Source organism: Ambystoma mexicanum, chromosome 4q (assembly GCF_040938575.1).
Source record: "Ambystoma mexicanum isolate Mex_15411 chromosome 4q, UKY_AmexF1_1, whole genome shotgun sequence".
NCBI classification, from domain to species: Eukaryota; Metazoa; Chordata; class Amphibia; order Caudata; family Ambystomatidae; genus Ambystoma; species Ambystoma mexicanum.
The window spans coordinates 1,247,798,288-1,247,821,391 of NC_090928.1; the positions used below are offsets into that span (position 1 = coordinate 1,247,798,288).

At 47.3% G+C, this 23,104-nt stretch overlaps 1 protein-coding gene across 5 annotated transcripts in view; it reads left to right on the top strand.

Annotated features, from left to right (window-relative positions):
* The window catches only part of LOC138468321 (exportin-5-like), a 2,334,215-nt gene that overhangs the window by 1,632,330 nt on the left and 678,781 nt on the right, over positions 1–23,104 (top strand). For 3 of the 5 annotated variants that reach the window (XM_069608827.1, XM_069608825.1, XM_069608824.1), the window contains one exon: positions 21,452–21,511. The exons of the other annotated variants lie outside the window; for them this stretch is intronic. In XM_069608827.1, the coding sequence (XP_069464928.1) occupies positions 21,452–21,511 (60 nt within the window). The remainder of the gene's footprint in view (positions 1–21,451; positions 21,512–23,104) is intronic. 5 annotated transcript variants of the gene reach the window in all.

The following is a 23,104-nucleotide window of genomic DNA, read 5'->3' on the forward strand; positions in this document are numbered from 1 at the left end:
TTCACAAAGAGACCCGGAAACTGGCCAGCTACATCCTGTGGCCTTCTGGTCGAAAAAGTTCTCGCCTCCAGAGATTAATTATGCCATCACGGACAAGGAACTCTTGGCTATCAAATCCACCTTTTAAAGCCTGGAGGCACTACCTTCTGGGGGCCAGACACACAATTAGTCATCACAGACTACCGAAACCTGCAATATCTCAAAACAGCCAAGGCCCAGTCCTCGCGCCAATTACGGTGGGCCCTTTTCTTCGCTGAATATGATTATGTAATCACATTTCGACCAGGAGTCAGAAACGGAAAGGCGGATGCCTCATCTCGCATGGGCATAGATGAAATAGTATATACAACTCCAGACCCAGTACCTATTATACCTGAAGACAAACTCTTGGGTATCACGACAGCCTTAACACAAGCAGAACTACGAAAAGAAATCCAACGGACAATGAATCCTGATGCCTACCTCGCATGGCAAACTCAAGGAGAACAATATACCATCAAGGACCATCTACCCTTTTTTAGGGATCGCCTATATGTACCCAAGAAGGATATTATTTCAAACTATCACAATTCACTGATCGAAGGACATCCTGGGATCGCCAAAACCCTAGCTAAGGTGAAAGAACTTTTGGTGGACTACCTGGCGTAAGGACATCATTCAATATATTCAGTCCTGCGGTGCCTGCGCACAAAATGAATCGCAGAAATAAAAACCATCTGGTCTCCTACAACCATTGGACATTCCTCCGGTTCATGGCACACTCTTTCCCTTGACTTCATCACTGAGCTACCTCCAAGCCAAGGGTTCAACACCATCCTTGTAGTTGTGGACTTATTCTCAAAGATGGCCCATTTTATTCCTCTCAAAGGCCTCCCAGACGCAGCCACTTTAGCAAAAGTGTTCCTGGAGGGCGTGGTTAAGCTACATGGCTTCCCTTCGGTTCTGGTCTCTGATCGAGGCAGCCAGTTTGTTTCAAACTTCTGGATAAATGTTGTCCAATGGCGCAGATCAACGTTTGGCTATCTGTCAGTCACCATCCGCAAACGGACGGCCAAACCGAGAGAACCAATCAGACACTCGAGCAATATTTACAGTGCCTGCTGCACCACGAACAAAGGAATTGGAAAGACCTACTATGGATAGCCGAATATGCATATAACAATTCTTTGCATCCAAGCACGGGACAAACGCCCTTCTATACCCTTTATGGCAGACATCCACGTACCTCTGAACTAGACCTTCCAGCCAGCTTTGAAATGCCAGCGGTAAAGATTCTACACACAACCATTACTCAGGCTTTCAAAAGGGCAAAGGAACACCTTATTCATGCCAAAGAAAAACGAGAGATTCGCCGACCAACACCGCAAAAAGGCCCCTGATTATCAAGTAGGAGACAAAGTTTGGTTAGCCGCTAAATTCGTAACCATCAAGGGAACCCGGACCTTTCATCACAGATTCTTAGGACCCTATACCATTAAGGCAATTATCAACCCAGCAGCCGTGAAAACTGGATTTACCACCTAATTTTACCACCTAATCTACACATCCACCCGGTATTCCATATGTCCCCCCTGAAACCAATGCAACCCGGCACACCACCTAAGCCCATACTTGTTGACGGAGAACCAGAATTCGAAGTCAAAGATATCTTGGACTCTAAATACTCTAGGACCAAGCTATATTATCTCGTCGATTGGAAAGGATTTGGACCACAAGATGGATCCTGGCAGCCCAGTGAGAATATCCACGCACCACATCTAATCAGGACATTCCATCGGAACTTCCCAACCAAACCTGGGCCAGACGGAAGGAACACCATGGGAAGGGCCTTGGGGGGGAGAGGGGGGAGTTGGGAGTGCTGTCACGACCCTCGCCCAAAACCCCCTCTGGCAAACTCATTGGCCAGGTGGAGTCAGGACTCGTGTCTCTAGAGCCTGGCATCCTCTTCAAAAGCCCTCATGGGGCCAGTCCTGGCGCCAGGCTCCTACACCATGAAGAACAATGTGCTTGGGAACTACTTTATTGTATTGTTAGCCAACATGGAGGCATCCACATAGCTTGGTTCCTAAGAACCAAGCTATGCGGTCTAGTGTTTTGGGTGTGGTAGCCTAGGGACTACTTTACCTGGACCATTTTGTTGGGGCTATTTAAACCACACCCGAGCAAGACAACATGCTTCACGTTACTTTGCAGCTTGCAACGTAACGCTCACCGTGACGAGCTATTCCCTGGAACCTCGGAGAAGCAGAACCTGCAAGGAGACAAAAGGAACATCATTAGCAGCAGCATCTTACCTGCAGTCTTCAACTTTAAACACTCGCAGCTACTGAGAACAGCTTCCTCGAATCTGCACGCCTTCCAGACAGAACGACCTGAAAAAGGAAGATGGAAGCAACATTAAAGAAAGCAGTAGAGACATTTATAAATTACGAACTGCTCAAAAGGCTTACCTGGCTGGTCGCCTCTCGGCTGGCACCACACCGGACATTCCACTCGCGCTGAAGAACACAGCGACCTACAAGTAAGGAAAACACAGGTTAGCAAAGGCAAGACTTTGCAGCGCTGTGCATAGCGCTTATTTCCCGCATCATTGCGCTCTTAATGCGCCATCATTTACCAGCGGGGCTCAACCAAGCCAGTTCGCCGCGCTGAAGCTCTGCATACCTAAGGGAGAAAAAAGACATTTTAAACAAAGAAAGGCATGCAGGATAGCAACAAAACTAAAGAACAGCAATAAGACCTACCTGAACAATATCAAACGGGCCGGCGTTAGTGAAGTAACTGGACCGCACTTACCCATGAAAGAAAACGCGCCCCTGCAAAGAAGGCAGGACGGAGAGCATGCCTAATTCTACCACAAGGTGAGAAGAGGGTGCCAGAGGGACTGAAATTATACGGGGCTGGAGGGAGGATACTTACCCCATTCGGTCAGTCTTGAACACAGTCCTCCTGTATTTTCAGGCAGAACCTTCCCCATAGACCACATCAGGGCAAAGCTGAGAAGCATACCAGCGAGTAACCCGGCTGGGTGCCGTCCCTGTGGATACCAGGTGAGCGTAACAGATGTGGCAACCATCTTTCAAAAAGCCGAAATGCCCCGCACCTTCCCCGCACTACAGGCGAGGCCCGACAGTGACACTCCTATCATACGCAGCAATTACCACGGAACAGACCGGACCCTAAACCCACCAACGGAACCCGCGTCCTAAGAGGGCAGGCGCCCCAATGTTTTGAATGTGGGGAGTGGGGCCATATAGCCCGGTTCTGTCCTAGAAAAACCAAGGCCGAACCCATGGACGTTGGAACGTTACAAGCACCAGGATATCGGAAGAAACTGCCATATGTGATCCAAGTAACGGTGGATGGACATCCCCAACCAGCCATGATTGACAGCGGTAGCAGACAGACGGCCATACAACCGCATGTGGGTGAGCAAGACACAGGAAAGGTGAGAACCATTGACATAAAGTGTGTGCATGGGGATGTAAAAGGGTACCCTACGAACTACATTGTGTTGGGGCTACAGGGACATGAGATACCAGTTAAAGTAGCCATTATTCCCACCATCCCAGTCCCGGTACTAATAGGGACAGATATTCCAGAATTCGACAAATGGTTAAAGGAAGCGCCTTTTGCCACAACAGAGGTTGGAGTACCGGCAAGGAGGGAGAAAACCGCAAAGAGCCAGAAAAGGAGTACAGAAAAGAACATGGGGGGGGGGGGGAAAAGGAATGGATATTGCCCTCATAGACTGGCGAGTGTGGGACCATCTTCCCTCGTTCCGGACCGACACCGGTCTGGATGAAACCCTAAAAAGGGCCAGAGAGCAAGCTCAAGCAACGGGAGGGACCCCAGTTACCACGCCATACTTCAAGGAAAATCGAGGACTAATATAGGGTAACCCGAGGCTCAGACAATCAAGAGAGGGAGCAATTGCTGGTTCCCCAGTCATACAGGAAAACTCTGATTCAACAAGCACATGACCACACAACAGGGGGCCATTTAGCAGAAAACATGACAGTGAAAAGGGTGTTGCAGAATTTTTACTGGCCGGGAGTGTATGCAGAAATAGCCAGATATGGTCAGGAGTGTGCCATATGTCAAACGAGTACTCATACACCGGCTCAGGCACCCCAGCAAAGAATGCCCCTGATTAAGGAGCCCTTCCAGAGAATAGGAATGGACATTGTAGGGCCATTGGAGCCCACCAGTAGAGGGTTCTGGTTCCTCTCAGTTATTGTGGACTATGCCACTCAGTATCCCGAAGCTTTCCCTTTAAGAGGAAACTCAGCAAGACAAGTATGCGATGTACTTCTGCCGTTCTTTGCTCGAGTGGGGATACCCGTGGAAATAGTAACAGACCAGGGGAGTAACTTCATGTCGGTGGTTATGAAGGAGGTGTACAAAACCGTAGGAATTCAACACTTGAAAACCTCTGTATACCATCCCCAAACGGATGGGCCGGTGGAACGATATAATAAAACTATTAAACAGATAAGAAGAGCTACCAGTCCCACAGGGTTCGGATGGGATCGGGTTTTACCGTGGGTGTTGATGGTACGAAGAGATACCCCGCAATCATCAACCGGATACTCCCCTTTTGAATTATTTGGAAGACAGCCCAAATCCATACTAGGATTACTAAAAGACACTTGGGAACAACAGGAGGAAACCTCACTCACAGACTGTCAATGAACTAAGAGAACATCTAGGTAAACTGAGAAAGTTTGCTCCGGAAAAGCTGGGGTGGGCCCAAGTAAGACCAGAGAAGTATTATGATCAAGGAAGCCGACCTCAATCCTTTAAGGTAGGGGACAAGGTTCTGGTTTTACTGCCTACCCACACGAACAAAATGTTGGCCCAGTAGAGGGGCCTGTATCAGATAACCAAAAACCTGGGCCCGGTGAACTATGAGGTGGAACAACCTGACCGGAAAAATAGATTCCAGAATTACCACATTAACTTGCTCAAGTTGTGGAAAGAAGGAGCACCGGGCATATTATTTGCAACCCTCTCAGATATGTCAGTCTCGGAGCAAATGGTCCCTAATTGCTGTAGTAGCCTGCAAGATGTTGGAATGGGGGAACAGTTAAGTGAGACCCAAAAGGCTGAATTATTGGAGACCTTGAAACCGTAGGCCGAGAGATTTTCAGGAATTCCAGGACGAACACATATGGCTACGCATTCAATACCCACGGAAGAAGGATAAATTGTACGTCCCAGGCCTTACAGAATTCCAGAGTCAAAACGTGGAGAAATAGCCAAAGCAATAGACAACATGCTTGAATTGGGGACCATTGTGCCATCTAAAAGTGCCTGGTGTTCCCCCGTGGTCCTAGTACCTAAACCGGATGGTACCACCAGGTTCTGTATGGATTTTAGGCAGTTGAACGCCATATCCCAATATGAAGCCTACCCAATGCCCAGAATTGATGAACTGATAGAAAGGCTGGGGTCTGCAGCCTTCCTGAGCCCCCTGGATCTCACGAAAGGGTATTGGCAGATTCCAATCAAACCAGCAGACCAAGAGAAAACCGTTTTTTCGACTCTGCAAAGCTTGTTTCATTTCACCCCCCTACCCTTTGGGTTGCATGGGGCCCCTGCTACCTTCCAAGCCTTAATGGACAAAATCCTGAGACCACACGAAGAATATGCCGCAGCTTACTTAGACGACATAGTAATCTTCAGCCATACATGGAACAAACACCTTGCACATTTGACCCAGGTGATACAAGCATTGAAAGCGGCTGGTCTGCACATTAACCCCAAAAAGTCAAAAGTGGCAGCACACAACACCAAATATCGGGGTATGCAGTGGGAGGTGGGGTGATATGGAAGCAGTGGCGGTTGACCTGGATCCCGGGAGAAAGGAGGAGGTTGCGGAAGTGAGCAGCCGGGTGCCAATGCTGGCCTTTAAGGGAAGGGAAAAGACTACAGATCCCAGAATGCCCTATGGAATACTGCATCAGGGAGGGGGCCCACCGCTGGGGAAAAGAAAGATAAGAAAAGGGAAAACCGGGTTTCCGTATCATATCAGACCCACCAGAACAGACACAAAGCACCGGGTTAAACCACAGCGGGCGGAGCAGGGAGGAGGTGGAGAATCAGGGCCAGGTGTGGAAAAACCATTGCTGAGAACACCAGGGGCTGATTACGAGGGAGGGGTGGGTCAAGAGTTAAAAGCAACTCGAAAAGACTCAGAGGGGGTCTTATCTTGCAGGAACCGCCCGTGGCGAGGGATGCCACACCCGATTGGAGTGAGACCAGCGGAGATTACGAATGGGCTTACTTGGAAGAAGCGGAAAGCCTACAGAGTGACGCTGTACCTTGTCCGAGTCTCCAGACAGCAGTACAGAGCAGAAAGATGGCAACTAGAGGAAAAGTATTACGAGAGGAGAACTGTGGGCCATTGCTATTTAATTTCTTTAGTTTACATCGACCGGCGGCAGGTTAAGTATTGAAAGCCTGTACATGCCGGGGTGTGATAATAGACAATCGGGACTGACGAAAGCAAGTCGCAAGGGCAGTGCCTGCAAGGTGAAAGGAACCGTCTTCAGTTGTATGAATTCAATGGCTTGAGAAGTGTTAGTTGTTAAAATAAACCATTGTTCAAAGTAAAACCTCCGTCTCCGGCTGACTACTTAATAATGAGCAGTAGCAGAGATTATACAAAGGGACACAATTACTGTGGCTCAAGCAAACACTGACTCAAGGTTTCGGGTAAAAAAATATAAGTACATTTATTTTTAAACCATTTGTTATTAACACAACACTTCTATTAAATTTAAAACCACACGTTAAATACACTACAACTGACCAATTCACTTTGTACGGTATAAATCAAGGTAAGTACCCTGTGTTTGAGAGAACCAGTGTTACGAAACAGTGCACGTTACCGTGAATACGATTGCGATCACTTTTTGACAGCTCGGTCTACTAAATAAACACGTATCCGCGGCAAGAAATGCTACCGGGGGAAAAAACAAACTTGGCACCTGAGATACCCAGAGAGAGTTGGGGGCAAAAATCAAAGGCAATATGTTAGGTAGGCACATAGAATCGAAGAACACTCATAGACAGAAATACAAGAGTCAAGAGGCCGCAGCCGGTGTCAAATGTAACCGGGTTCCTGTGTCGAGGATCACACGTCGGATCGTTCGCGATTCAAAGTTGCCAAAAGTACATTAGATATTGTCAAATGATCGGAAGCAAAAGTTATAAGGAGGAGGGAAAAATAAGGGCAAGCCTTATAAGCGAGAAATGGGGATTTCACCCAAAATTCCTCAAGCAGGACACAGTACCTTATCAAAGAAGAAGCTGGTGCCACAGCAGTTGTTCCTGGTAGTTTCCTGTAGACCCACGATTCCTTGCTTCGGCACGAAGGACGATGAAGGGGGTCTACACCACACAGGGATGAGGCCGGCAACAGTGACAATGAATAAAAGGTGCGCTCCTTAAAAACAGGAGAGGCTCTTCAGGTGGCTATCCGGACCACTACAGCAGTGTGCAGCGATTTCGACCACGAAGGCAACCTCTGTCTGAAGATGAGCTGCTAATCCCCACCAGGCTCACGGGAAGACGACTCCGGATTGGATCTCCTCTTAGTCGTAGGAGGGTAGATAGCTCAGGATTGCAGCAGGGCTTCACCGGTATGGTATAGTTGCAGCAGTCGACCTCTCCTCTGCTTCTCTTCGGTTCCTTGTAGTTCCAGTGGCGACTCTCTGACTTCCAGCCCAAGAGACCTGCCTTTTTATGCGAAAATCCCCCATTCACACAGCCTGGCTGTCAATCACACAGCAGGGGGGTTGCCCCACCCGGACAACCACCTCAGCCAATCATGAACAAGTGCGACTTGGGTTTCCTAGGATACCCTGTTCAGGGGGCGACTACACTCCTCCCTCATATTCAGCCCACCTAGACACCGAGGCGCCTTGAGGAGGGCTTCTTGGCAGAAGCCCGCCAAAAGACAGTGAACAAAGAAGGCAAACCTGGTTTGCCGTGCAAAGTAAAACACAAGAAGGATTTTAACAAAAAGAAATGGCATATAAACCGCACTGGAGCCAAAAGAAAGTATTTGGTCAAGCAGGTTTAAGTTCGAGGCTAACACCATAGCCTACAATATTACCACAGTTATATAAGATAACCGCGGTAGAAAATTAGGGTAGATACCACTGCCACCAGCCATGTCTAAATGTTAAGAGCGAAACAATGCTCTACGAGGTACAGACAAAAAGGGCTAAGAGTTAACCCTTCCAGTACTCCATGTAAGATGGGGTGTACTGGATCTGTGGTTAATTTGACTAAGTAATGTTAGTGGTAACTTTACCCTTTTCTGGAGGACAGTAGTCCGCCTCAGAAATGGAGTTGGTGGGAAGTCTGAACGACAACCCTGTGTCACTGCACAGAAGGGGCTGTGGGACACACAAAAAATGGGGGCTACTGAAGTGGTGTACTCCAGAGTCCACAATCACAAAAACAGGTAAAAACACATAGCAAAACACAAGTAAGAGTGGTGAAAAGCTTCCACTCTTACCAAGTGGAAATAAATAACTCCAGAGATCCAGCAAAGCTGCTGAGGGACTCACTAGGTAAGAGAAATTAGCCATGAAATGAGAATTCTCCCTAAAACTTTGTATGCTGTGATGGGGGTTCGGGTATGAATGCTTGCTAGTCTGTTGGGGCATGGGAGCCATGGGGCATAGTGTTTGGTTGAGGGGTGGGGGCCCATGGGGCATAGTGTTTGGTTGATGGGTGGGGCCCATGGGGCATAGTGTTTGGTTGATGGGTGGGGCCCATGGGGCATAGTGTTTGGTTGATGGGTGGGGCCCATGGGGCGTAGTGTTTGGTTAATGGGTGGGGCCCATGGGGCGTAGTGTTTGGTTAATGGGTGGGGCCCATGGGGCGTAGTGTTTGGTTGATGGTGGAGGCCATGGGGCATGGTGTTTGGTTGAGGGGTGTTGTCCATGGGGCATGGTGTTTGGTTGTGGGGTGGTGGCCATGGGGCATAGTGTTTAGTTGGGAGGGTGGGGGGGCTGGGGCAATGGGGCATAGTGGTTGGTTAAGCGGTGTGGTCCATTTGGCCTAGTGTTTGGTTGGGGGTGGTGGCCATGGGGCATAGTGTTTGGTTGGGGCTTTAGGGCTTCTTGCTTTTCTTAGTTGCAAGCTGCATGACATCCTCTATTGGAAGTTCTATTCACCCCAGTTGGGATTTCCTTTTTATTCATTTTTTTTGCCCTCTGTTGGCTAGTTGCACATCTTACCCTCACTGGTTTTCCTCTTCAGGGGCTGAGCTTGGGGCAAAAAAGGTGGGAACTGAGATACGGGGCGTAGTGACGCAGTATATCTACACAATGCCCCACGCGGAACCGACAATTGAGCACCGAGTCCAGGTGGATCGACGATGGACAGTCGAGTTTTCGGTCCACTACGCCCCTGTTGAAGTTTTGTTCAGCACAGGTGGAGCTTAAAGAGCATATCTATCTGATGAGGACTCTGCAGGAGAAGAATTCATAAAAAGAACATTACAGTAAGTAATTTCTCCTTCCCTCCCCACTGGTAGCACTGTTGGGGGTACACCAGGGTAATTGCTGTTCACACCAGGAAGTTGGTGGGACTTTAATTACTTTTGGCAAAGAGGAAAGTGGCTATGGTTTGGGGGTGGGGGTCGAACTCCTGAACTTGATCAGTGGAAAAAGGTCATCATTTTTTGTCATGACATTGAAACAGAATACTGTGCCAGTGCACAGCCCCAGAATATTTTTGTGATCCATACAAGCTATACCTATTGGCCAAAGCTCTTGCTTTCCCCATCACTCTACAACATTTTTACAAAACCACTTTTCGACCTCCTTGACTCTATCAGCATATCATACGCAACTATGCCAGACGATAGACAAATCCTCCTCCCCACTCTGGCAATTGTACCCAAGATTCTGAGAAGTTTAACACTGTCTACCAGGTCATTCAAGCTTGGATGGCAACAAACTCCCTTTGTCTTAATGATGAAAAGACTGAACTCTTGATCGTTGGCCTGCCCTCTGTGCTAAAAAAAAACCTTGACCAATAATGCGTCTCCTACTCGATAGACTGAATAACCATCCCGGTGTACCAGTCGGTAGACGCCTCCCTTTCTCTCACATACCAAGTTAACGCTATCTCCTCCTCTGCCACCCACACCATCAAACTCATCAATACTTGCAGCCCCTTCCTGTCTGCTGACAGTCACCTTACTGTTGTCCATGCTGTTATAGGCTCCAGGTCGGACTTTTACAATGCTTTGCTAGCCGGCACTACTCAGCATAACATACAAAAACTGCAAGTGATCCAGAACAATGCCCTCTGAAGATTCCCAAATGATAGTACATCACCTCCGCCAGGAGAATGGCCCACTGGCTTCCCATTCAAGGACAGATCACATTCAAAATGCTATCCATCATCCACAAATGCCTCTCGTAGACTGCTCCCCTACCTTGCTCAGGAGTTCACCAAGGCAATCTGCAAGACCGACCAGGATCGCCTATGCCAACCGACTCATCCTATCCAAATTCAGACTAACCAAAGCAGGCAGCTCCAGCTTCCCTGTCACAGCAGTGAAACTTTGGAATGAATAACCCCTGCCCTTCTCTGAGAGCAGAACAAATCTATTGGCCCTTCTGCAAAATGCTGAAAACCTGACTCTTCACTTAAAGCAACTGTTTTGTGTCCATATTCTGCGTGCCAAGTATTTTTTGCTCTTGTAACAGCACCTAGATATCTGCGGTTGTAGTGCGCCGTTAGGGAGAATTCTCAGAAATGTGCTAATTTCCTTTTACCTTAGAGACCTCCAGCTCTTTTTGCTGGACATTAGGACTTTTAATTTCTAACCTGGAGAGAGTGAGACCTTTTTTCCCCACTCGTGTATTTTTCAGAAATTTGGATTCCATAGGCATCATCTTTGCATTATGACACACAGCACCTTCAGTGCAGTGGCACAGGGAAGTCTCTTAGATTTCCCAAAGGTTTAAATACCTTCTCTTGGTGAAACTACTGTTTCCAGGAGCAGCAGTGAAGTGAAAGTTCGTTTCTAGACTCAGCACACACTATCTTACCATATAGTGCTGGAGGGGTTACTTAGTATCCCCTTTGTCTAGTTTCTCATGTAAACATTTTTATGTTACCCTTTCTACAATTCATGGCTGGTGGCAGTGGTTTACTTTTTCCTACCATTGTGTGTTTTTAGCACTGGCTGCAATTGCAGCTGCAGTAAAGCACCCATGGGTGCCCATTTTGTCAAAATGGTCCCGGTCTTCTTTTTTTGACATTTCTTATTGGAAAGGTCCTTCTTGAGATTTACTCTGCGCGCCAAACCTGGTTTGGCCCCTTTGTTTGGTTTTGTCTTTGGCGGGCTTCATTGCTGAAACCTGCCTCTGGCTGCAGCGTGTCTGGTAGGGCAGGAAGCGAGGGAAGTGCCCAAAACCCCTTTGGCTAAATCCCCTTGGTTACAGAAATGCACCGAAAGGTGATTGGCCGGCTGGCTGTCCTTGGAGGACAAGCCACCCTGCTGTGTGAGTGAAAGCTAGGCTGCAAATGAATGGGAAAAACCTACATAAAAGGCAAGGCTTTTGGCTTGGAAGGCAGTGTCAACCACTGGACGAAGGAATCCAAATAATAACTTGGAAGAGACTCTTGCTGCAACTCCTGGACCGTTGGTTTGCCCGGTGAAGCCCTGCTGCATTGCTGAAGCTCCGAATTCGCCTCGACTAGAGAAGCCCTGCAACGGTCAGCTTCTCCCCTTGGGTTGGTGAGACCAATCAACCCCAAAATGAACTCGTCTGGACATCCTCTCTGAGCTGACTGTACTTCCATTGCAGCTGCAGGAACCGATTGCCAGGGAGAGGAACACCAGAATCGAGTGTCTCATTTTTAAGTTGGACATGAGCTCCAGGAAGATCCTCTGGACTCCCACTGACCAAGCCTGAGCTACCTCAACAGAGTGCTGGACCCCAGATGCGAGGAAAGTCCGTCAAGTTATCCGAGTGCCGCGGTGGTGATGTTTGCGAGAGCCATGAGGAGCTGCAACCACAAAATGCAGCTGATTGGAAGTTTGCCCATTGCTGCCGCTGACCTTCGATTCGTAGTGCAGGAGTTCCCAGACGTCTTCCCTCTTGTCCCCACGACTGAGGCCCAGGAACAACTGGATTTGCCGACCTACACAGGAACAGAAGCCAGCTGGAACCGATTTCTTCTAACCAAAGATACTGTAAAACTAAGGGGATTTACCTCTTGTCAGGTAGCCTTGCTAGTTCACAGTTGAGACTTGACTTGGTTGCCTTTGCTGAGTTGCTTGCAGCTTTGCCCCTCATAAGCCTCCTACTTGTGGCCCTACAGTGATTTCATTTTATACAAACATTTATAAAACATTGTGCAAGACTTTTTACCTACCTGCAAGAAGTGCTTCACCTCACCTAGACCTTTGCTCAACTAACATTGGCTGTGCTGGCTCCCCGAAAGACTCTTCTTACCCCCGACTTTGTGTTTTGCCTTTCCCCCAGGAAAGGGTTAATTTACTTTGCATTGGAGGGTTCAAAAAGTACTTGCCTGCTTAAGAATATTTGTTAACCCTTGTTTTATTCCCTCATCCCTCTTTTGACACTAACCTCAGTATTGCTCTAAATGTGCTGTGCCAGTGATATATCCATGTCCACAGTGTCCTAGTTATGTGTCACCCCAGGGTGTAGGAAGTGCGTGTGTGCCATCCCAAATGGGTATCTACTGATTTACTGAAACTGAGAGTGTATTAATGAAGTATATTATTGTTAGGGAGAATTCTCTTATAAAGCTAATTTCCCAAACCTAGTGAGTCTCCCAGCTGCTTTGCTGGATTTTCGGGGTTTTTTTTTTCTCCTGCTAAGAGTGAGACTCTTTTCCTCCCACTCTTAGGCATGATTTGTGTGTCTTTGGCTCTGTGTATGCTTATGGGCTATGGGGTTTTCTTTCTATTCCATAGGGGATCATCTATTTTTTTATTTGTGTTACACAGCACCCTCAGTGCAGTAACACAGGGGTGTCATAGTGACCCCCAAACATTGACTCCATACCCTGGGACGGACTACTGTCTCCCAGGGCATGTAAAGTCACCATTGACTTTACTAGTCCTAAATTATGAACAGAACCAGTACAAACCATCATATTGTAGAAGTACTGGAAGGGGTTAATTATATTGCCCCTGGGTCTGTTTTGAAGGGGGCATTGTCCAGTCCCCCCTTGCCGAGTTTCTGGCGGTGGCAGTGGTTACCACGTGAAATATTCCACCGGAATATTCCCTATGGGATTTTCCAATTGATTTTAAACGCACCACTTTTTGGTGCAATGTTAAAGATACCGCTGGTTTATTTAATATTAAATCCACGGTTGGGTCTTTTTGCCAGAACTCTTTTCTAAAATGGCGTTTGTGTCACAGGTTTTCCCCCTTCTCACCGGTCTGTGTAGCCTGATGTCCTCTTTAGGCAGAGTCTTCTTTAGTATGGTTCGGAACTTAAATATGCCCGCTCGGCCATGCTCGGCTTCCAGATTACGTTCAGCTTCGATGTCCAGGATCAAGGGAAAACTCTGGGAAATTTCAGGAAGGAGTAAGGGGGCACGAGGAAGCGTTGCAGGGATTCTGGGAAGACTGGATAAGAAGGAAGAAAGTCGGAAGAAGGGAATCCAGGGGCCAGGGAATAGCAAGTAGCACAAGGGAAAGTACGTAGCACACGTCCGATCACAGCTAGCAGCAGCGTTGAGACGCACGGGGCCGCGGGGTGTGGTTTCTTTATAGAGTATGCTGCATAGAACGTGAAATGTGTGAGCAGCTTTCTGAGCTTGCCGCCATGTTGGTAGTATTATGGAGTGTAAGGCCCGACGTGTCAGGGACCAGGAGGCCCAGAAGGGGCGAGTTTGATGGTTCATGACAGCATGCCTCCTCCGGAAACCCGTTCCACCGGGTTTGCCCGGGTGTATGAGATGGAACCTTCTGAGTAACCTGGGGGTATTTAAATTTGAGATAGGTTCCCAAGTGCGTTCACTGGAGGGGGATATCCTTTCCATTCCACCAGGTACTGGAGTTTGCCACGTCTACATCTAGAATCGCAAATTCTTTTGGTCATTGACGAGCACTGGTTTGGGCCGAATGTTAGTTCGAGAGGTCTGGACATATGGCTTCATTAAGGACGTGTGAAAGACTGGGTGGATTTTCTTCCAGGGGTCTGGTAACTTGAGTCGGTAGGCCACTGGGTTGATGATTTCCTTTATAAGGAATGGCCCATAATATATAGAAGCCAATTTATTTGGTCGCAGATGCCGTGGCAGCAGCTTCGAGGATAACCAAAGCTTATCCCCTATTGTGTAGGAGGGGCTTGGTCTTCGTTTGGAGTCTGCATGCAGTTTAGTCTGGGTCGTGGCCTTCTCTAATTGTTCTTTGGCTTCTCTTTGAACATTAATTAGTGTTTCAATCCAGGAGTCGACTGTGGGAACTCGTGTAGGATGTGGAAGGACGAGGGTAGAACCGAAGGGTGGAATCCTTGGCTACAGAATAAAGGACTGGTCTTAACAGCCGAGTGGTCCGAATTATTATAGGCAAATTCAGCCACTGGTATTAAAAGGGACCAATCGTCCTGGACCTTGGTAGTGAAGCAACGGAGATATTGTTCCAAGGTTTGATTTACGCGCTCTGTGGCTCTGTTGGTTTGGGGATGATATCCCGAGGAAAGAGTGTGTTGGATTCCTAGTATTTGGCAAAGATTTTTCCAGAACTGGGAAAGGTATTGGGGCCCTCTGTCAGATATGATCTTGGAAGGAAGTCCATGTAGTCGGAATATGTGTTCCAGGAAAATTCCTGCAAGTTCTGACGAGGATGGCAGTTTATACAGAGGTGTAAAATGGGCCACATGAGTGAACAAATCAATGGTGACCATGATGGTTGTGTATCCCCTGGAAGGTGGTAATTCCACAATGAAGTCTGTCGCTATGAATTCTTAAGGCCTTGTTGGAAGTGGAGGTTGCTGCAGCAGACCTGCCGGTCTTTTGTTGTCATGTTTGTTTTGATTACAGACGGAGCATGCCTGAATATACAGTTGTACGTCAGCTTTCATTCCAGGCCACCAAAATTGCCTTTGTATTAATCGGAGGGTATTGGTAATACCACGATGTCCGGAGTTAAGAGTATCGTGACAGAGATTTATTATCCTTTTGCTGTAGTTATTGTGTTTGGATGACCAAGGCATTGTCTTTGAACGAGTATCCATGTTTGGTCTTCAATTCCCACTGGTTCTTGTCCGAGATATGTTTCCAGAGCTCCGAGGATTGAGTCTGAATGCGGACTTCATCTAGGAGGCTGGTCACCTGAGCTACAAATATTGTGTGGGGAAACATCTTGGGAAATGTTTGGTCTTCAGGAGGTTCATAGTCAGGGCACCGAGACAAGGCGTCAGCGATTATGTTTTGTGTTCCCGGAACATGGTGAATCTGGAACTGGTATTGGGCTAAGAAGAATGCCCAACGGGCCTGACGGCTGTTCCTGCATTCCAGGGCCTGTAACACTTGGAGATTTCGATGGTCCGTTCGAACCTGGACAGGATGTTTAGCTCCTACAAGTAAATGACGCCACTCGGTGAAGGCTTGACGGATGGCTAGAAGTTCATTTTCTAAGACTGAGTAATGAGTTTCACTGGAGGTCAATGTCCGTGAAAGATAGGCAATAGGATGTTCCAGTTCGTCATCGAGTTCCTGTTTCAGAACTGCTCCGATAGCATAGTTAGAGGCGTCTGTTTCCACTAGGAATGATCGATTTATATCAGGTTGAGCCAGGATGGGGGCTTGTGTAAACTCTGTTTTCAGGCGTTGGAAGGCCTTCTCCTGGGCTGAGGTCCAATGATAGGGAGTATCTTTCTTCAACAAGGAGATAATCGGTTGAACAATCTCGGAGAAGGACGATATAAACCTCTGATAGAAATTGGCCAAGCCCAGGAAAGATTGGATCTGTTTTACAGTGGTCGGAGTTGGCCAGGATAGTATGGCCTTAACCTTGGATTGATCCATTCCTATGCCATCTGGGCTAAGGACAAATCCTAGATAGTGAACAGTGGAAACATGAAAAAGGCATTTCTCGGGTTTTGCTAGAAGCTTGTTTTCACATAGCCGTTGTAACACTGCTTTAGCATGTTCTTCATGCTTGAGAGGATCCTTTGAGAATATCAAAATATCTTCCAAGTAGACGATGACAAAAAGAAATAGCATATCCGAAAACACCTGATCCATTAAGCGTTGGAAGATTGCCGGAGCATTAGAGAGTCCAACGGGCATGACCAAGTATTCATAATGACCAAAGGGTGTTCTGAAGGCTGTCTTCCATTCGTCTCCTTCTCTAATACGAATCAAATGATAAGCACCCCTGAGATCCAATTTGGTAAATATTACGGCTCCTCTTACGGCTTCCAGGATAACTGAGATCAAGGGTAATGGATAACTATCCTTAAGGGTGCACTGATTAAGACCTCGATAGACAAGGTCTGAGCTCCTTGGTGTCTTTTTTTTAGGAACAAAAAATGAGGCTCCAGCCGGAGACTTGGATGGGCGTATGGTGCCGTTTTATAGGTTAGTATCTAGGTATTCACAAAGGGCCTTTTTCTCAGGTTCAGACAGAATAAACATCCTTCCAAAAGGAATCACTGCTGAAAGTTCGGTTTCAATAGCACAGTCCTCAGGCCTATGGGGGTGGTAAGGCTTGGACAATAGCAGAAGAGAACACATCAGCGTATTCCTGGTAGGCTTTAGGAACCTGGATGATGTTGGAGACCATAGGAGGACCTTGCTGAGTTGTTGAACGTTCTTCTGATGTTGTCGAAGGATCCAGGAGCAGACAATGGGACATGCACAATTCGGAACCTAGGAACAGGGAACCTGCTGTCCAATTGATGTGTGGGTTGTGTTTTTGTAGCCAGGGCATTCCCAATACCATTGGGTAATGTGCAGATTTTATGATGTCAAACTTTATCTTTTCTCAGTGATGGTTTATAGCAAGCTCAATTTCCTTAGTCTGAAGGGTTATGGGTCCAGAAGAGAGAGTTCGTCCATCAATTGCTTCTACAGGTTGCAAGACATTCCGGGATTCGTAGGGAATATGATGTTTAAGGACACATTCCTGATCTATGAATATTCCCATGGCCCCACAGTCCACTAGTGCCAGAATGGGGTAGGATTCCTTCTTGGGTGACGATAGGAAGGCCTGTAAGATTACCAGGGAGTTTTGTCCAGGAGAGTTCAAGGATGGTATAGATGTGGAGCCTGCATCTCTCTCCCGAAACTGAGCTCCATCTAGTGTTCGGGAGCTGGCGTTTCCCGAACGCCGTGGAGGGGCTAAAGGACATTCTCTAACTAAATGCTTGTCCGAGGCACAGTACATGCATAAGCCAGTATGGATCCTTCTCAAACTTTCTTGGGGGGAATATGGGTCCACGGAAGGCACCTAGCTACATGGGTTCGGGTTCGTTTGTAGGAACAGGAGAATCTTTGGATTTTGAGGGGCCCACAAGAGGATTTTTCTGGAAGGGTGACTTGGTCTTCCTTTCTTTTTTCTGCCCTTCTTTCCTGTATGCGAAAATCAATCTGTAGAGCAAGATCCATAAGTGCCTGGTAAGAACTAGGACGTGCTACCCTGGCTAATTCATCCTTAATATCTTCATTTAGCCCTCTTCGAAAGAGGGTGAAGCAAGCTTCAGAAGGCCAACCCGCTTCTTTAGCAAATTGCTTGAATCGAGTTACATAGGTGAGCATGTCCTGAGAGCCTTGCTGGAAATAGAGTAAACGTTCTTGAGCAATAAAGACCTGGTCTGGGCGGTCAAACATGGTTTTAAGTGCTTGAATGAATCCATCATAATCATCCAAAAGGGGATCTCCGGTGTTAACTAATGGTGTGGCCCAGGCTAAGGCATTCCCGGAAAGGTGGGAAATAATAAAGCCCACTTTAGCCCTGGGGGTGGAAAAATAATAAGGTTTAAAGGTAAAGTGGACCAAACAAGAATCCAGGAATCCCCAGAGGGTTTTTGCACAGCTATCATATTTGTCAACAATGCCGCCCAATAGCACACTGTCCTTTGTGGCAGAGACACGTGAAAGTACCAATTGTTTTAGTGCAGCGTTTTCCACTTTCAAGTTCTGTACTTCGGTCGTTAGTTCTTGCATGCCACACATAAGATCCTGGATGGCCGCCTCCATGTCTATATCGACTTCGGTCAGGTGGCGTCTCAATCTGTCACAGGTTTCCCCCCTTCTCACCTGTCTGTGTTGCCTGATGTCCTCTTTAGTCGGAGTCTTCTTTCGTATGGTTCGGGACATAAATAAGCCTGCTCGGCCGTCCTCGGCTTCCAGATTACGTTCAGCTTCGATGTCCAGGATCAAGGGAAAACTCTGGGAAATTTCAGGGAGGAGTAGGGGGGCAGGCTGAAGCGGCGCAGGGGATTCCGGGAAGACTGGATAAGAAGGAAGAAAGTCGGAAGAAGGGAATCCAGGGACCAGGGAATAGCAAGTAGCACAAGGGAAATTACGGAGCACACGTCCGATCACAGCTCGCAGCAATGTTGAGACGCGCGGGGGTGTGGTTTCTTCATAGAGTACGCTGCGTAGAACGTGAAATCTGTGAGCAGCATTCTGAGCTTGCCGCCATGTTGGTAGTATTAGGGAGTATAAGGCCCGACGTGTCAGGGACCAGGAGGCCCAGAAGGGGCGAGTTCAATAGTTCATGACAGTTTGTGTCCGTCTCTGTAACTCTGACTAAGGTCAAGCCCTTTGTTCCACTATTTTGGCGGGCTTCTCCACAGAAGCCCTCCAAATGGTGCCACTCTGTCTGGGTTCCACAGGAGGGGTGGAGGGGGGAATTGGCTCCCTGGACTCTGTTACCTCGGCAACCCAAGTCACTTTACTCTGATTGGCCCAGTGGTGAGCCGCCCGGCTCACCACTTAGCACGTGTGATTGACAGCTAGGCTGATGAATGGGGGGTTTTCTGCATAAAAGCAGGGCCTTTGGGACTGGAACTTCAGAAGTCGCCACAGGACCTAAGAATCCGAAGAGGGAAGAAGCTGAGCCATCTGCAACGACGACACCACCGGGGAAGCCCTGCTGCAACTACCTCACCACTTACCCGACGGCAAGACGAGTCTTCTTCCTCTGAGCTGGTGGGACAACCAGTTCGCCCTTTTCGCCTTCCAAAGACGTCTCTTGATCGAATCGCCCGTGCCACGCACCCCGGCGGCCGGATAGCCAAGCTTCACCACTTTGACCGCGAATAAAAGGAACGCTCCTTTTATTGACCAACTCGGCAGGTTTCATCCATGTGCAATGCAACTACTCCACGTTTCCTCCTCGACGAGATACTCTTCCCCTGGTCGAAACAACAAACTGCAACCACTGCCAGGAACCACTGCCACCGCTGGAGCTTCCTCTCCGTTTAATGTACTGTGTCCTGCCTGGCCCCCCTTTCTTTGGTTTGACCAAGGTGATCCTTAAATCCTTGGCTTGCCCACTGGGTTGGCCCCAGACCTCCTAACTTTACCTTCTTGAATCGCCCCAACCTCTTTTGAACATTCTACAAAGACTTTTAGTGCATTTTTAAACCGTGTGATCCTGGGCACATTTCGCTTTGCTCCCTTTTAAGTGGGCCTGGCCTATGAACTTTGGCTCTACAGTCTATACTGCCTTTATTCCCTTGCTGAGAACTCCTAAAAGTGTTGGGACCTGTTTTATTTCTATGCTCTGCCTTTTTCTCTCCCTTTAACTGAACTATTGGAGTGCCATCAGGTTATGCGCTCACCTCTGTTTAACAAATTGTGGTGTTTTAATTCTGATTTGTCTAATAGTTAAGGGAGGTGTGTATACTTTACCTGACTGTGTTTTAACTTGCTTTCGATTTAGAGTGCTAGTATATTGCCTAAAGTGTGTTTTAAATAAATAATTATATACTTTTTATACAAAGCTGTGGTCAGTGTTTGTTTGCTCTACTGTGTTAGCTCTATTTTGTATACTCTATATACTGCCCTACTCTTCTTGAGAGAAGTCTGACTGCTCAGCCAAAGCTACCAGGTAAATCTGGGTGGTGCAGACTGCTACCAATTGGGTTTACTGCTTACTCCTGTAGTCTTAAATCTTTTTGCAGTGTTCCCCAAGGGAACTGCACAGGCTTCTGCCTAACAATTATGGTTACATATTTTTCTCCTCCCTTCTAAAGAAGGCTTATACAACTAACCGTTAAATGAATAAATGATTGTTTAATCAAGATACCTTGAGTGTAAGTGTTTATTTGGATACTTGTCGTAAATCTTTGTAATAACCCTACAGCTCACATTGAGCCCTCTTGAGATCAAACAAAGGGGGTCTGGGAATCTCTCTACCAGCACGAACACAGCCCAATGACCTGACCTATTCGTGGGTGAATAACCCCTGGGAGAGACTCTACCAAGTCTTTAGCTCACTGTCCCTCTTGAGATAAGCCTGGCTGCTCAGTCACTCTACCAACGTGTGTAGTACATGCTTATACCAAAGTTTTGATTAACTTTTGCCAAGAGAACAAGGCTGGGGCAGTCTCCCACAGAGTACTGCATGCAATCTTGCCTAACATGCGCAATATAAATGTAAAATTAAATGAATAAATGCCCGCAGGGGTCAGATCCTCTAAAAGACTGTACACTGTAGTTTAGAACAAGCTGTAAGATTGTGTATGTTTTCGTGTTTATATGCTGTCTTGTAAGTATTGCTGTCTAACCTTTATGGTGAGGAAAATAAAATAAAGAGAATTGTAAAAAAGTTAATAAAAAAGAATGAGCAAACAGGCAAGGGAAGTAAAGCAGAAAGCGTACGATTTGCTGCTTGTGTGCCCCATTCCTTTCCTTTCAAGTTTGTGCTTCCCTCTTTGGTCTTGTCTGTGTATTCCCTTTGTTCTGGTGGTGCCTGTTGGATTCCCTGTCCTATGTTCAGCTGGTGTTCCTGGACTCTCCAGTCTGCCTTGCTAGCTTGGGCTGGAGTGCGTTCTTCTACATCTCCCGGTGTCCTGAACAAAAACACCATTACACAGGTCTTTTTTCCCCTTGTGGTTTACCCGTGGAGGATTTGCAGTTAATCTGCTGGCATAGTGGCTTCTTTAGAGGGAAGGCCACAATTCACCCAGAATTGTCACCAGAAACTTCCGGTAAGAACAGCTGTTTACACAAATCCTATAAACGGCTTTAAGCAACCAATGAGTCGTAGGCATTTAACATGCTTGGTCATTAGGTGATTTGGTTAAAGAGCAGTTTTTCTTCATTTTTTATTGGTCTTGCAGTTAAATAACGCTTGACCATAGTTTATACATAACAGGAAAGAGTTGTATAAACGGCATAGATGCACATCTGCAGAGTAAGCAGCAGTTCCTGGTTGTGCCATTCCACTGACAAGTTTTTCTCTTTTCAGATGACTGCTATGAATCATATGAGAAGGCCGATAATAGTCTTGTTGGCGAACGGTCTGAGGGTAAGTAAATGTTTTGGGAAGGATACACATTGCCGAAACTGGATAAATTAAATAACTGGTGCACCTGTTTTAGTCTTTTTGAATAGAGGTGTAAGTAGACTTTCGCCAAATTATTACATTTCCACCAGTGTTACTCCTACTTCCTGTCCCCTTTCCTCTTCCTTGTGGGTGTCCCCCAACATAGGGACAGTACTGGAACCTTTGACAGTGGAAAAGTGAGAGTCCCCTTTAAATTTAGTATATCGTGCAGGCGTGCGGCCTCGGGCAATGGAACGCCCCGACGAGGACCCACCCTCTGGTGCCTCACCTCAGTCCCTTTTCCTGCACGGACGGTGTCGGACCAGGCAGCCAGCACAGACTTTTTATTTTTTTAGCTTTCTGCTTGCTCCCCATTTCTTTTTTCAATCTTATGTAACTTTTTCGGGGCCTTGCCTCCCCAGGCACATGTCGGCTGGTGGAAGATTTGTGATATGTGCCTCATGCGTTCGCTCGTTCCTGGGCTCGGACCCCCATGCACTCCGTCTTGAGTGTTTGAGGCCCGACCACCGCTGGGACACATGTTCGGCTTGCAACGCTCTCTGTCACAGTGCATTTAAGAATAGTTTGTCACAGTGGAGGGAGTTCTTCCACACTTCTGCACCTCCCCATCTTAAGGACTTTGTCTCCAGGACCCCTTGTCAAGACAAGGTATACCCTTGTTGGGGAGAATTCTCCTATATGGCTAATTTCCCTTACCTAGTGAGTCCCTCAGCAGCTTTGCTGGATTTCTGGGGTTTATTTTTTTCCACCTGGTAAGAGTGTGAACCTTTTTCCCACTCTTAGATGTGTTTTACCATGTATTTTTCTACTTTTGTGTGATCTTGGGCTCTGGAGCCACACCACTCCATGAGCCCAATTTTTTGTTACAACACACCTTCAGTGCCGTGACACAGGGTTGTCTATAAGACTTCCCACTGACTCCATTTTTCTGGGGCTGACTACTGTCCCCCAGAATCAGGTAAAGTTGCCATATACTTTATGCAGTCATGAAACCTACAGACCCAGTACACTCCATCTTACATGGAGTATTGGAAAGGGTTAACTCTGATCCCTTTTCGTCTGTACCTCCTGTTACGCTCCCTTAACACTAAGACTTGGCTGGTGGCAGTGGTATCTACCCTAACTTTTGTACCGCAATTATAGTATAAACGTGGTACTGTTTTAAGGCTATTGTGTTAGCCTCGAACATAAACCCGCTTGACCAAATATATTTTATTTTGGCTCCGGTCGAGTTTATTCGCCATTTCTTTGTGTTAACATCCTTCTTGTGTTTTACTTTGCGCTGCAAACCAGGTTTGCTGTCTTTGTTCGCCGTCCTTTTGCGGGCTACTGCGAAGAAGCCCTCCTTTGGTGTCTGGGTGTCTAGGTGGACTGAAAGTGAGGGAGGGGTTTAGTAACCCCCTGCACAGGGTCTCCTTGGAGACCCAAGTCGCACTTTGTGTCCATTGGCTGAGGTGGTTGTCCGGGCTGGACAACAACCCTGCTGTGCGAGTGGCAGCCAAGCTGTGTGAATGGGGGATTTTGGCATAAAAAGCAGGACTCTTGGGCTGGAAG